The sequence below is a fragment of the Oncorhynchus clarkii genome, chromosome 33 (assembly GCF_045791955.1).
Source record: "Oncorhynchus clarkii lewisi isolate Uvic-CL-2024 chromosome 33, UVic_Ocla_1.0, whole genome shotgun sequence".
In the NCBI taxonomy this organism is placed as follows: domain Eukaryota; kingdom Metazoa; phylum Chordata; class Actinopteri; order Salmoniformes; family Salmonidae; genus Oncorhynchus; species Oncorhynchus clarkii.
The window spans coordinates 8,487,705-8,500,877 of record NC_092179.1 but is presented as its reverse complement, the minus strand read 5'-3'; the positions used below and the strand labels follow the sequence as shown (position 1 = coordinate 8,500,877).

Genomic DNA, 13,173 nt, shown 5'->3' with positions numbered 1-13,173 from the left:
TTTTCAGTGTAGCCGTACTTAGAGTCCAGTGTTTTTCTCACATCGCATTAAATATTCGACATCCAACAAGAGATCAACAGATGCAATAGATTATAATGTTATCAACAATAATAAATACATTATGAAACGCATCAGAAGTACTCTCTTTTCCATGCCGGCAAGTCTTGAAAGTACAGTTGTTCAAGATTTTCTTCTCCTGAAACAAAAAAAGTCAACAGTGCAATTACCTTTATGGCCATTTCAAACCTATAGCTTGGATGTAGTTGGGGGAAGCCGATGCCTGAATGAGCGCCTATTGAGGTGGTTTTCCTAGCTAGCTTGGATGTATCCTTAACCATTACTGTAGGTTCCAATATGACCCAACTCACTGTCCTCCTTGGCTTGCCGCAGGAAGTTGAGCAGGACTGTGGCTGCCTGGTTCACACTGAGTCTCTCTGTGTTTTGACTGCGAGTCTCTGGAAAAAGAGGATGTCATACAGAGTAATGACAGGTCAAAAGTAAAAGATGATGGTAAACATCTCAAATCACCCTATTCCCCATACGGTGCACCACTTTACAGAGCCATACAGTAGAAGAGCCACACAAAAGAAGAATATGGGCATACCGCCCGAATACAAGCGTACTGTATTTACCTAAATGTAATGTGTCATATACGTCTCCTTCTTTTCTGTCCTCGCTGATGAACCGCCGTCCCTCTGTAATAGCAACATACACACAGTCACACACAGTTATGAAATACAATATTTTAGTTGCATTCATAAATAAACGTACATAATGAGGAAATAATAGGACGACTTCAGATTTAAATGACAATGTTCATCTCTTTACATGAAATATCATTATAGTTGTGCCTTAAAAAAACAGCTAATACATGCATATTATTTCCAATTATTCTCTGTGGAGGACATACATGCAGAAATACATTTAAAAGGTACGTCAAAGGAATGCAAAGTATGATTAGGCTAATATAGGTAGTAGACGTACGGGTGCCCTTGAGGTACAGCATTGCCTGAGGCGACCAATTTCTCCTCTGGAAACTGCCCTTCGGTGCGCTCCACGAATGGGAGACGAGCGTTGCCAGAAGTAAAAGAGCAAGTGCATAAACTGTAAAAGTCCTCACACCCTGAAACATGTAAAAGTAGAGTTATGACGTATGAACAAGCGGACAATGTAAAACAAATATGCGCTCAAAATAAATGACAAGAAGGTAATCATTTTTCGTGCGTCATGCGCATCTCCATTCGTAAGTACGCAAAGATCAAAATGTACTTCCCTAATAAGCAACTTACTTTCATTGCGACGGAGGATATTAGATCCCTGTAACGCCAGTAGAGATCTGTTTCAAGTGGAAAAAGGGCAGAAGTTGTGTGCCTTGGCAAGTGCTATCCCTGTATTTATATTGGACGGGTGGAGGAGACCTCGTAGCCCACAGCGCAACACGTTATGGATGTCAACAGCGATAGGTCATGTAAATTTGATGAAAGAGAGGTGGGCTCAGAGAGGGAATGCAGAGAGGAACCAATCAAATCACTTACTCACTTACTCACATTTTAATGTACACAATACACATTTTATGAATACATTTAGCTGCCAAAGGCAATCATGGATCAACAGTGCCTTCAGAAAGTTTTCACACCCCTTGACCTTTTTACACATTTTGTTGTGTTACAAGGTCTGATTAAAATGGATTTCATTGTCATTTTTTGTCAATGACCTACACAAAATACTCTGTCATAGTAAAAAAAAAAATCAAAAGTTTGTAAAAAATGTATGAAAAATTAAAACGTCATATCTTGATTACATAAGTATTCAACACCCTGAGTGTTACACCACTACATGTTAGTTCAATACTTAGTTCAATACTTATTGTTAGTTCAATACTTATTGACTCAAGACATTTCAGCTTTTCTTTTTTATTAATATATTTGTAAAAATAAAATAAAAAAACTACACAGTACCAGTCAAAAATGTGGACACACCTACTTATTCAAACATTGTAGAATAATAGTGAAGACATCAAAACTATGAAATAACACATGTGGAATCATGTAGTAACCAAAACAGTGTTAAACATATCGAAATATATTTCAGATTCTTCAAAGTAGCCACCTTTTGCCTTGACAGCTTTGCACACGCTTGGCATTCTCTCAACCAGCTTCATGAGGTAGTCACCTGGAATGCATTTCAATTAGCAGGGTGCCTTGTTAAAAGTTAATTTGTGGAATTTCTTTCCATCTTAATGCTTTTCCGCCAATCAGTCGTGTTGTCACAAGGTAGTGGTGGTATAAAGAAGACCAAGTCCATATTATTGAAAAACAGCTCAAATATGCAAAGAGAAATGAGAATCCATCATTACTTTAAGACATGAAGGTCAGTCAATCCAGAAAAAGTGCAGTCCCTATGATGAAACTGGCTCTCATGAGGACCACCACAGGAAAGGAAGACCCAGAGTTACCTCTGCTGCATAGGATAAGTTCATTAGAGTTAACTGTACCTCAGATTGCAGCCCAAATAAATGCTTCACAGAGTTCAAATAACAGACACATCATCTGTTCAGAGGAGACTGCGTGAATCAGGCCTTCATGGTCGAATTGCTACTAAAGGACACCATTAATAAGAAGAGACTTGCTTGGACCAAGAAACACGAGCAATGGACATTAGACCGGTGGAAATCTGTCCTTTGGTCTGATGAGTCCAAATTCTAGTTTTTTGGTTTCAACCGCCATGTCTTTGTGAGACACAGAGTAGGTGAACGGATGATCTCTGCATGTGTCGTTCCCACCGTGAAGCATGGAGGAGGAAGTGTGATGGTGTGAAGGTGCTTTGCTGGTGACACTGTCTGTGATTTATTTAGAATTCAAGGCACACTTAACCAGCATGGCTACCACAGCATTCTGCAGCGATACGCCATCCCATCTGGTTTGCGCTTAGTGGGACTATCATTTGTTTTGCAACAGGACAATGACCCAAAACACACTTCCAGGTTGTGTAAGGGCTATTTGATCAAGAATGAGAGTGATGGAGTGCTGCATCAGATGACCTGGCCTCCACAATCACCTGACCTCAACCCAATTGAGATGGTTTGGGATGAGTCAGACCGCAGAGTGAAGGAAAAGCATCCAACAAGTGCTCAGCATATGTGGGAACTCCTTTAAGACTGTTGGAAAAGCATTCCTCATGAAGCTGGTTGAGAGAATGCCAAGAGTGTGCAAAGCTGTCATCAAGGCAAAGGGTGGCTACTTTGAAGAATCTCAAATATAAAATATATTTAGATTTGTTTAACACTTTTTTGGTTACTACATGATTCCATATGTGTTATTTCATGGTTTTGATGTCTTCACTATTATTCTACAATGTAGAAAATAGTATAACCAAAGAAAAATGTAATGAGTAGGTGTATCCAAACTTTTGACTTGTACTCTAATTCCACTTTGACGTTATGGGGTATTGTTGTGACAAAAAAGAAAATCTACATTTAATCCCTTTTAAAATTTGGGCCGCAACACAACCAAATGTGGAGAAATTAAGAGTGTGAGTACGTTCTGAAGGCACTGTATGAGGTCATCTTTGATCAAAAGTCAAGAAAGAAGCCATTTCATGCGAAATGCTGAGACACTATCAGTATTCTTACTGTTGTAAAAAATGAAAGTAATTGCTTTGGAAATATTGATATGTTTACTTCTTGTGCACTGAAGCGGTTCATGGATAGATAGCCTGGTCTTTTTTTATGAATGAACATCTGACAGTCTCCCAATGAATGTAGGAGTGTTTGATTGGGATAGACTCAGGGAAGCTGGGATTCTCATTGACATTACCATTAATTATTATATCTAGCCTTATATTGGTAAACAATCCACAACTAAAACTAAACAATTGAGAGTAGTAGGCCTAGCATATGGATACAGTGTAATGTGTATGGAGACAAAGAATACATTATTCCAAAAGTTATTCATACATTAGAAATGAACAAAATAATAGTAGAGCCATCTGGACTTGCCTCGTTAAATACAAGTTAAATAAACATTTTTAAAAATGAAGGACTACAATCTTACATTTTCTGTGCATAAATGTTGAGACAAAAACAGGCCTGCCGTTATAATGTGACATAAAGTCCATTGCTGTGAGTTTTGATGTCATGTTATTGACCCTGTGATCTGTGAGTCTATTAGCATAGTGCAGGTATTCCCAAACTGGGGTACGCATACCCCCAGGGGTACGTGCAATACCGTCGGGGGTACGCCAAATAAAGATGTGATTCACGTTTAAAAAAATAAAATAAAAACCTTTTTTTTATTCTTCAAATTTACAAACAGTACATTCATATTTCCCAAAGGGCTATACATTTGGGTGAGTTTCCTTTCTCACCTGAGTAGCCTCGTTTCACTGCCAAAAATAAAATGAAACCATCTAGTGTTCAGCGAAATAACAATACAATGTCAAATACATGTAGCCTAGTCAAATAATTAACATCCAATCACATTAACCGTTACTCTCTCGCGGGAAACCTCAACTCTTTGGCAGACATTGCCTTCGTCAAACAACACTGTTTCATGACGCATCAGTGACATGGCAGGAGATATTTTGAAACAATTACTGCTTTGCATACAAGCCAGTGAATTATATGCGTTACAGCTGGATGAGTCAACAGACGTGGCGGGCCTGGCACAGCTCCTGGTATATGTCCGTTACGTTTATGGGGGGTCAATTAAGGAAGACATCCTCTTCTGGAAACCAGGACAACATGAGAATATATTTTTAAAGTACTGGACAGCTTTGTGACATCAAATGGACTTTGGTGGTCAAGATGTGTTGGTATCTGTACTGATGGTGCAAAAGCCATGACAGGGAGACATAGTGGAGTGCTAACGCGCGTGCAAGCAGTTGCTCCCGACACTGCAGCATCCACCGAGAGGCTCTTGCTGCCAAGGGAATGCCTGACAGCTTGAAAGACGTTTTGGACATTACAGTGAAAATGGTTAACTTTGTTAAAGCAAGGCCCCTGAACTCTTGTGTATTTTCTGCATTATGCAATGATACAGTGCCTTGCGAAAGTATTCGGCCCCCTTGAACTTTGCAACCTTTTGCCACATTTCAGGCTTCAAACATAAAGATATAAAACTGTATATTTTTGTGAAGAATCAACAACAAGTGGGACACAATCATGAAGTGGAACGACATTTATTGGATATTTCAAACTTTTTTAACAAATCAAAAACTGAAAAATTGGGCGTGCAAAATTATTCAGCCCCCTTAAGTTAATACTTCGTAGCGCCACCTTTTGCTGCGATTACAGCTGTAAGTCGCTTGGGGTATGTCTCTATCAGTTTTGCACATCGAGAGACTGAAATTTTTTCCCATTCCTCCTTGCAAAACAGCTCGAGCTCAGTGAGGTTGGATGGAGAGCATTTGTGAACAGCAGTTTTCAGTTCTTTCCACAGATTCTCGATTGGATTCAGGTCTGGACTTTGACTTGGCCATTCTAACACCTGGATATGTTTATTTTTGAACCATTCCATTGTAGATTTTGCTTTATGTTTTGGATCATTGTCTTGTTGGAAGACAAATCTCCGTCCCAGTCTCAGATCTTTTGCAGACTCCATCAGGTTTTCTTCCAGAATGGTCCTGTATTTGGCTCCATCCATCTTCCCATCAATTTTAACCATCTTCCCTGTCCCTGCTGAAGAAAAGCAGGCCCAAACCATGATGCTGCCACCACCATGTTTGACAGTGGGGATGGTGTGTTCAGCTGTGTTGCTTTTACGCCAAACATAACGTTTTGCATTGTTGCCAAAAAGTTCCATTTTGGTTTCATCTGACCAGAGCACCTTCTTCCACATGTTTGGTGTGTCTCCCAGGTGGCTTGTGGCAAACTTTAAACAACACTTTTTATGGATATCTTTAAGAAATGGCTTTCTTCTTGCCACTCTTCCATAAAGGCCAGATTTGTGCAATATACGACTGATTGTTGTCCTATGGACAACAAAAGGTCGCAAAGTTCAAGGGGGCCGAATACTTTCGCAAGGCACTGTATGTGCTGTGACCACGTAACAATTTTACAACAAACAGAAGTGCGCTGGTTATCAAGGGGCAAAGTATAGACAGGTTTATTTATTTATTAAGAGACAAGCTTAAAGTTTTCTTTACTGCCGATAATTTTCACTTGTTTGACCGCTTGCATGATGACAAGTTTCTCACACGACTGGCCTATCTGGGTGATGTTTTTTCTCGCCTGAATGATCTGAATCTAGGATTACAGGGACTCTCTGCAACTATATTCAATGTGCGGGAAAAAATTGAGGCTATGATTAAGAAGTTGGAGCTCTTCTCTGTCTGCATTACACAACACACAGGCCATTCCATCATTGTATGATTCTTTGTGTGCAAATGAACTCAAGCTTACGGCCGATGTCAAATGTGATATAGTGAAGCATTTGGGTGTGCAATTATGCAGGTACTTTCCCGAAACGGATGACACAAACAACTGGATTCGTTATCCCTTTCATGCCCTGCCTCCAGTCCACTCTGAACAAGAGAGCCTCATCGAAATTGCAACAAGCGGTTCTGTGAAAATGTATTATTATTATTTTTTTTTCACCCCAATTTCATGGTTTCCAATTGGTAGTAGTTATAGTCTTGTCTCATCGCTGCAACTCCCGTACGGACACGGGCGAAGGTCGAGAGCCATGCGTCCTCCGAAACACAACCCAACCAAGCCGCACTGCTTCTTGACACAATGCTCATCCAACCAGGAAGCCAACCGCACCAATGTGTCGGAGGAAACACCGTACACCTGGTGACCGTGTCAGTGTGCACTGCGCCCGGCCCACCACAGGAGTCGCTAGTGCGCGATGAGACAAGGATATCCCTGCAGGCCAAACCCTCCCCTAACCCGGACAACGCTGGGACAATTGTGCGCTGTCCCATAGGCCTCCCGGTCGCGGCAGGCTGCGACAGAGCCTGGACTCGAACCCAGAATCTCTAGTGGCACAGCTAGCCTTAGACCACTGCGCCACTCGAGAGGCCTGAAAATTGTATTTAATCAGAAGCCACTTCCAGATTTCTGGATAGGCTGTGCTCAGAGTTTCTTGCCTTGGCAAATCGCGCTGTTAAGACACTGATGCCCTTTGCAACCACATACCTATGTGAGAGTGGATTCTCGGCCCTCACTAGCATGAAAACTTAAAACAGGCACAGACTGTGTGTGGAAAATTATTTAAGACTCTCCAATACAACCCAACATTGCAGAGTTATGTGCATCCTTTCAAGCACACCCTTCTTATTAACCTGTGGTGAGTTATTCACAATTCTTGATGAACAAATAAGGTTTTATATGTAAGATGGCTAAATAAAGAGCAACATTATAGATTATGGATTTAAAAGAAATCCTCATCAACCTACACACAATACCCCATAATGACAAAGCGAAAACAAAACAGATTTTTAGAAATTTTAGCACATAAAAAAACAAACATAAATACCTTATTTACATAAGTATTTAGACCCTTTGCTATGAGACTCGAGATTGAGCTCAGGTGCATCCTGTTTTCAATGATCAGCCTTGAGATTTTCCACAACTTGGTTGGAGTCCACCTGTGGTAAATTCAATTGATTGGATATGATTTAGAAAGGCACACACCTGTCTATATAAGGACCCACAGTTGACAGTGCATGTCGGAGCAAAAACCAAGCCATGAGGTTGAAGGAACTGTCCGTTGAGCTCTGAGACAGTATTGTGTTAAGGCACAGATCTGGGGAAGGGTACCAAAAAATGTCTGCAGCATTGAAGGTCCCCAAGAACACTCCATCATTCTTAAATGGAAGAAGTTTGGAACCACCAAGACTCTTCCTAGAGCTGGCCGCCCGGCCAAATCGAGTAATCGGGGGAGAAAGGCCTTGGACAGGGAGGTGACCAAGAACCTGATGGTCACTTTGACAGAGCTCCATAATTCCTCTGTGGAGGAACCATCTTTGCAGCACTCCATCAATCAGGCCTTTATGGTAAAGTGGCCACTCTTCAGTAAAAGGCAGATGACAGCCCGCTTGGAGTTTGCCAAAAGGCACCTAATGTCACACCTTGATCTCTTTCACCTGTCCTCGTTATTGTCTCCACCCCCACCAGTTATCACTTGTTTTCCCCAGTGTATTTATCCCTGTGTTTCCTGTCTCTCTGTGCTAGTTCATCTTGTATGTCCAAGCCTAACCAGTGTTTTTTTCAGTTTTCCTTTGCCCTTCTTTTTCTAATCTTCCCGGTTTTGACCCTTGCCTGTTCTAGACTCTGTACCTACCTGCCTGACCATTCTGCCTGCCCTGACATCGAGCCTGCCTGCCACTCTGTACCTTCTGGACTCTGATCTGGTTATGACCTGTTGCCTGTCCACGACTATTCACTTGCCTATTCCCTTTGGATGTATTAAACATCTTAATCTCCAACCATCTGACTCCTGTGTCTGCATTTGGGTCTCGCCTAGTGTCATGATACCTAAACGACTCTCAGACCATGAGAAAAATGATTCTCCGGTTTAATGAAACCAAGATTGAAGTCTTTGGCCTGAATGCCAAGTGTCACGTCTGGAGGAAACCTGGAACCATTCCTACGGTGAAGCATGGTGGTGGCAGCATCATGCTGTGGGGATGTTTTTCAGCGGCAGGGACTGGGAGTCTAGTCAGGATTGAGGGAAAGATGAATGGAGCAGAGTACAGAGATCCACCTTCCAACAGAACAACGACCCTAAGCACACAGACAACACAGAAGTGGCATTGGGACAAGTCTCTGAATATCCTTGAGTGGCCCACCCAGAGCCCCGACTTCAACCCGACCGAATATCTTTGGATAGACCTGAAAATAGCTGTGCAGCGACGCTCCCCTTCAAACCTGACAGAGCTTGAGAGGATCTGCAGAGAAGAATGGGAGAAACTCCCCAAATACAGGTGTGACAAGCTTGTAGCATCATACCCAAAAAGACTCGAGGCTGTAACAAAGTATTGAGTAAAAGGTCTGAATACTTATGTAAATGTGATATTTCATTTTCTTTATTTTTAAAATAAATTTGCATACATAAAAAAAAAATCTGTTATTCCTTTGTCATTATTGGGTGTAGGTTGAGATGATCTATGAAAACACGATGTACCTGAGCTCAATTTCAAGGGTCAGAATACTTATGTAAATAAGGTATGTTTTTAATATTTTTAATCAATTAGCAACATTTTCTCAACTTTTTTTTTAGCTTTGTTATGGGGTGTTGCTTGTCGATTAGAAAAAATATATATAATACATTTTAGAATAAGGCTATAACGTAACAAAATGTGGAAAAAGTCAAGGGGTCTGAATAATTTCAGAATGCACTGTATACTGAACAAAAATATAAATGCAATAATTTCAACCATTTATTGAGTTACAGTTCATAAGGATTTCAGTCAATTGAAATAAATTCATTAGACCCCAATCTTTAGATTGGGAAAATTAAAATGAACATTACATTCTCTGGCAACAGCTCTTGTGGACATTCCTGCAGGGATCATACCAATTGCACGCTCCCCCCAAATTTGAAACATCTGTGGCGTTGTGACAAAACTGCACATTTTAAAGTGGTCTTTTATTGTCCACAGCACACAGTGCACCTGTGTAATGATAATGCTGTTTAATCACCTTTTTGATATGCCACACCTGTCAGGTGGATGGATTACCTTGGCAAAGGAGAAATACTCACTAACAGGGATGTAAAGAAATGTGTGGACAAAATTTGAGAGAAATACAATTTGTGTGTGTATGGAACATTTCTGGGATCTTTTATTTCAGCTCATGAAACATGGGACCAACACTTTACATGTTGCATTCATATTTTTGTTTAGTATATAGTTGCAATTTCTCACAATCAAAACAATGAATGACAGACAACGGCACAATGGCACGTTTTCTTTATTAAAGTGTCAGACAAAACATTGTAAAAACATTGTCATATCCCATAAGCCATCCCATTCAGTACCCTCCATTACTATAGTTAACATTGATACAATTCCAACTCAAATGTTGCTCTTGAAATTTAAAATACAAAATGTATCTACAGAGCTTCCTCAACCAGTCATACACAGAAACGGCAGAAAAATAAGGGGGAAATATGCAACTGCCAGATCCGGTAATCATAACGGGCGTGAGAGAAAAGGAAAGTAAAGCTATTTTCTTCCCCAGGACTCAAGTTTCAGTCCAGTGTGAGAAAGCACAGGCACCATAAGTAGGACCAGGAGTCTTTCCAATACCTGACCAGGAAACCACCTTCAACTACGGCTTTGAGTTTTCCCTGGTCTGGTCATATGGTCAGGAAACCCTAACATGGTCTAAGATCTGTTTGTGCCATCTCGCTAACCCCTAGTTCATTTTTGGCAAGACAGCACGAGGAAAAGCCCCTGGCCCATCTACAGCGTAACAATAGGACCAGCTCTCCTCCGCCACACCTCTTGAGGTTGTCCAGAGGCGATGACATGGTGAGTTTGTCTGTACATTCAATAGTAGAGTGTGAGTGCCAAAATGGACACGGGTTCTCTTCAGTCCGGTAGAGGGACTCTCCTCCTTGTGGGGAGTACTCCAGTAGAGGAGAGCAGCATTCAATAACATGTAACAATTCTGGGGTAGCCATCTTAACCAACTCCAGATTCATTAGTAACAGTTGCTCGTAGCAACCAGGACTGGTACCCTTGGCTGGTACGGACCTTAAAATTGCAGAATCAAGATACAAAAAAGCGGATTGTTTTCCCTTTAAATGGGAAGAGGTCTTAATTTACAAAGTCTCATGAAAATTACCTAGCTAACTGTTGGAGGTAAGCAATTGACCAATGGGGGTTACGTGGCTTGATGAGAACAACTGTATCATAAATATAATAGATTGTTTTTCTCCATAAACAAAAAGTCACTGTTATACCATGGTGTTGCTCTCTCCCACTTTGTCCACGAACTGAAAGAGAGAGAGAAAATAAACTAATTTAAGTCAGTCTACTGTCCCCTTTGCAAAGTAGAGCAAAAATAGATGACATATACAAGCTTGACTAAAACGTTTAGTGCATAGTTGTACATGGGAAATGAAATGTTTGCTTGACGTGACTGATTGAGTAGACTATTCAAAATGGCGTGTAGGATAAATGCTGTTGCTGGTGTCCTAGTATAAATTATTTCCAATACCAATGGTTCTCTACTCTAGTCAGGCATAAGGCAACATTACAGTATAACATACATTATAAACAGATGTGAATCATGCTCACATGCAAGGGAAAATCTGCAGTGACTGACCAAGACAGCGGATTGTCCTCAGAGTTAATTATGAAGGCTTTAAAAGAGACAGAGACACATTCTCCTCAAAACAAGTGACTTCACGAACATACACCGCATACCACACACACACACTTATATGACAGAAGATTGAGTGACACAGTATGAGACACTACAGCCTTCCAGAACCAATGTCAGAGACCAATTGGAACCTGTGTTGTCTTTAGTGTAACCACCTCAGCCCACCCAGCACCAACTGCATTGTAGCTCCTGTTCCCATACACTTCCACTACACCACTCTGTGAGGAAGAGTAAGTCTACCCACCGGGAAAAATGCATCGAAACTATTGGAGCGTTTCTTTTTTTTACCGTGACCAGCAATCAGAATTTACCCAGCTATTTAGTTTTTACCACGACATCTCTGAACTCACCCCACTGATGAATGGGAGGTTTAGCAGGGAACCCAGGAAGGGTATCCTTCTGATGAAGCCTACTGCCGCTGGGAAGAAACCCCTGGAGAAGATAAAGAGAGAGTTAGTTGACAACAGCAAGCACATGATGACGGACTACGGATCTTTACACGCAGCAAGCCCTTGCATAAAATGAGGGCTGCACTCAACAGGGGGAGGGGCGAGACAGTTGACAGGACAAACAAAGATGTCCTTGGCTTGTTTTACCTCAAGACTGCATCTTATTCGAAAGATAAGCTTAGGGCCTGTACTCGACCCACCTGAATAAAAGGAAAAATCCATAGACCTCCAGGACCACTCCCACAATTGGCCAGCCAATAAGAACGATCAACACTCCACCCAGGAAGAAGCTAGTTGCCTTCATCTTGTGTTTCTGGAAGAAGAACCGGAACGTCCTCTCCAGACCGATCACAAACGACAGGCCAGCCACAAACAGGATCTATAGCGAGATAGAAGGGACAGGGAACAGACAATGTCAATGTTTGTTGACAATGACAGAGTACTTCACAGTTAAACCCTACAACTCCCCACTCCTCTATAAGGTGGTGATTGTGCTCAGTTGATAATCAGAAAGGCGAGGAGGGCTCTGCAGCTGTGTTTTTCTCAGTGTCACTCAGAGATAATGTAATTGCATTTCAGACCAAAGTTCCAATAAATATAGCAAAACCTAAGCCTCGTGTATGTAGCTGCAGAAGGTAGACAAATGCATGAACTGTGGATGGTGATGATGAAATCACTCACATTTCCTATGGCAAGGAGGGCTTTGTCAAAAAACAGTATCATTCCAAAGAAGAGGAAAAACACGCCGAAGCCCGTTAGTCCCATTCCGATCTCTGCAAGAAAGAAGAATCACATTATTTAAAGTATCCAAGCACACTAACGTTAATACGTTTGAATCACAGGATGGGAGGGTTGAGGGGGGGACAACTCATAACAATGGCCGGAACGGAGCGAATGGAATGGCATCCAACCTTTCCACTGCCTATCCTCCCAATTGACATCCCCCGTCCCTAACTAGCTATAACGTTAGCTGTCAATGGTCCCTCTATCTAGCAAACAAATACGATTCAGCAGGCTAGCTATTTCTAGCTGTTTTCCTCACATAAGAGAATAGCACATTAGTAATGTAGCTGAGAGGATAGCTTGCTAATGTTAGTTAGAGAGCTGGAACAAATTGGCAAGCAACAACCGTTAGATAAAATATAAATCGCCTTACTCTGTGAGTCCGTTAAAGAGATCATTTTGACAATGAATCAACAGCTTGTAAAATATAAAAGTTGACACTGTCAATTGTAGTTTACTAAAATACAAGTTCAGGTGCTGCCACTGTAGCACTAGCCACGTCTTCCGGAAACACGCCTTCTTGGTTTCATCAAAAAGATCATTCTTCCGGACAAATTCAGGGTTGCATTCAACATTCTAAAGGGTTGTATAAAAACGTTAATT

General features: G+C 41.3%; 3 protein-coding genes across 4 annotated transcripts in view; all 3 read right to left on the bottom strand.

Annotated features, from left to right (window-relative positions):
• Positions 1 to 13,173, bottom strand: part of LOC139392792 (pyridine nucleotide-disulphide oxidoreductase domain 1) — a 783,634-nt gene that overhangs the window by 741,061 nt on the left and 29,400 nt on the right. The gene's annotated exons all lie outside the window — the stretch shown is intronic.
• On the bottom strand, positions 9 to 1,267 carry LOC139393310 (spexin prohormone 1-like). Its single transcript, XM_071141844.1, has 4 exons — positions 985 to 1,267; positions 633 to 695; positions 369 to 455; positions 9 to 196 (listed from the first exon to the last, which is right to left on the bottom strand). The coding sequence occupies exons 1-4, from the start codon at positions 1,130 to 1,132 to the stop codon at positions 132 to 134; spliced, it is 363 nt and encodes a 120-aa protein (XP_070997945.1). The 5' UTR covers positions 1,133 to 1,267; the 3' UTR covers positions 9 to 131.
• LOC139392676 (vesicle transport protein GOT1B-like) lies at positions 9,901 to 13,116 on the bottom strand. Of its 2 annotated transcripts, XR_011629721.1 has the most exons (6): positions 12,944 to 13,097; positions 12,469 to 12,560; positions 11,988 to 12,166; positions 11,689 to 11,770; positions 11,251 to 11,315; positions 9,901 to 10,946 (listed from the first exon to the last, which is right to left on the bottom strand). XR_011629721.1 is itself a non-coding variant. In XM_071140830.1 (5 exons), the coding sequence occupies exons 1-5, from the start codon at positions 12,966 to 12,968 to the stop codon at positions 10,908 to 10,910; spliced, it is 417 nt and encodes a 138-aa protein (XP_070996931.1). In that variant the 5' UTR covers positions 12,969 to 13,116; the 3' UTR covers positions 9,901 to 10,907. The 2 variants fall into 2 exon arrangements, 1 of the variants encoding a protein (XP_070996931.1); XM_071140830.1 differs by lacking the exon at positions 11,251 to 11,315 and having other exon boundaries at positions 12,944 to 13,116.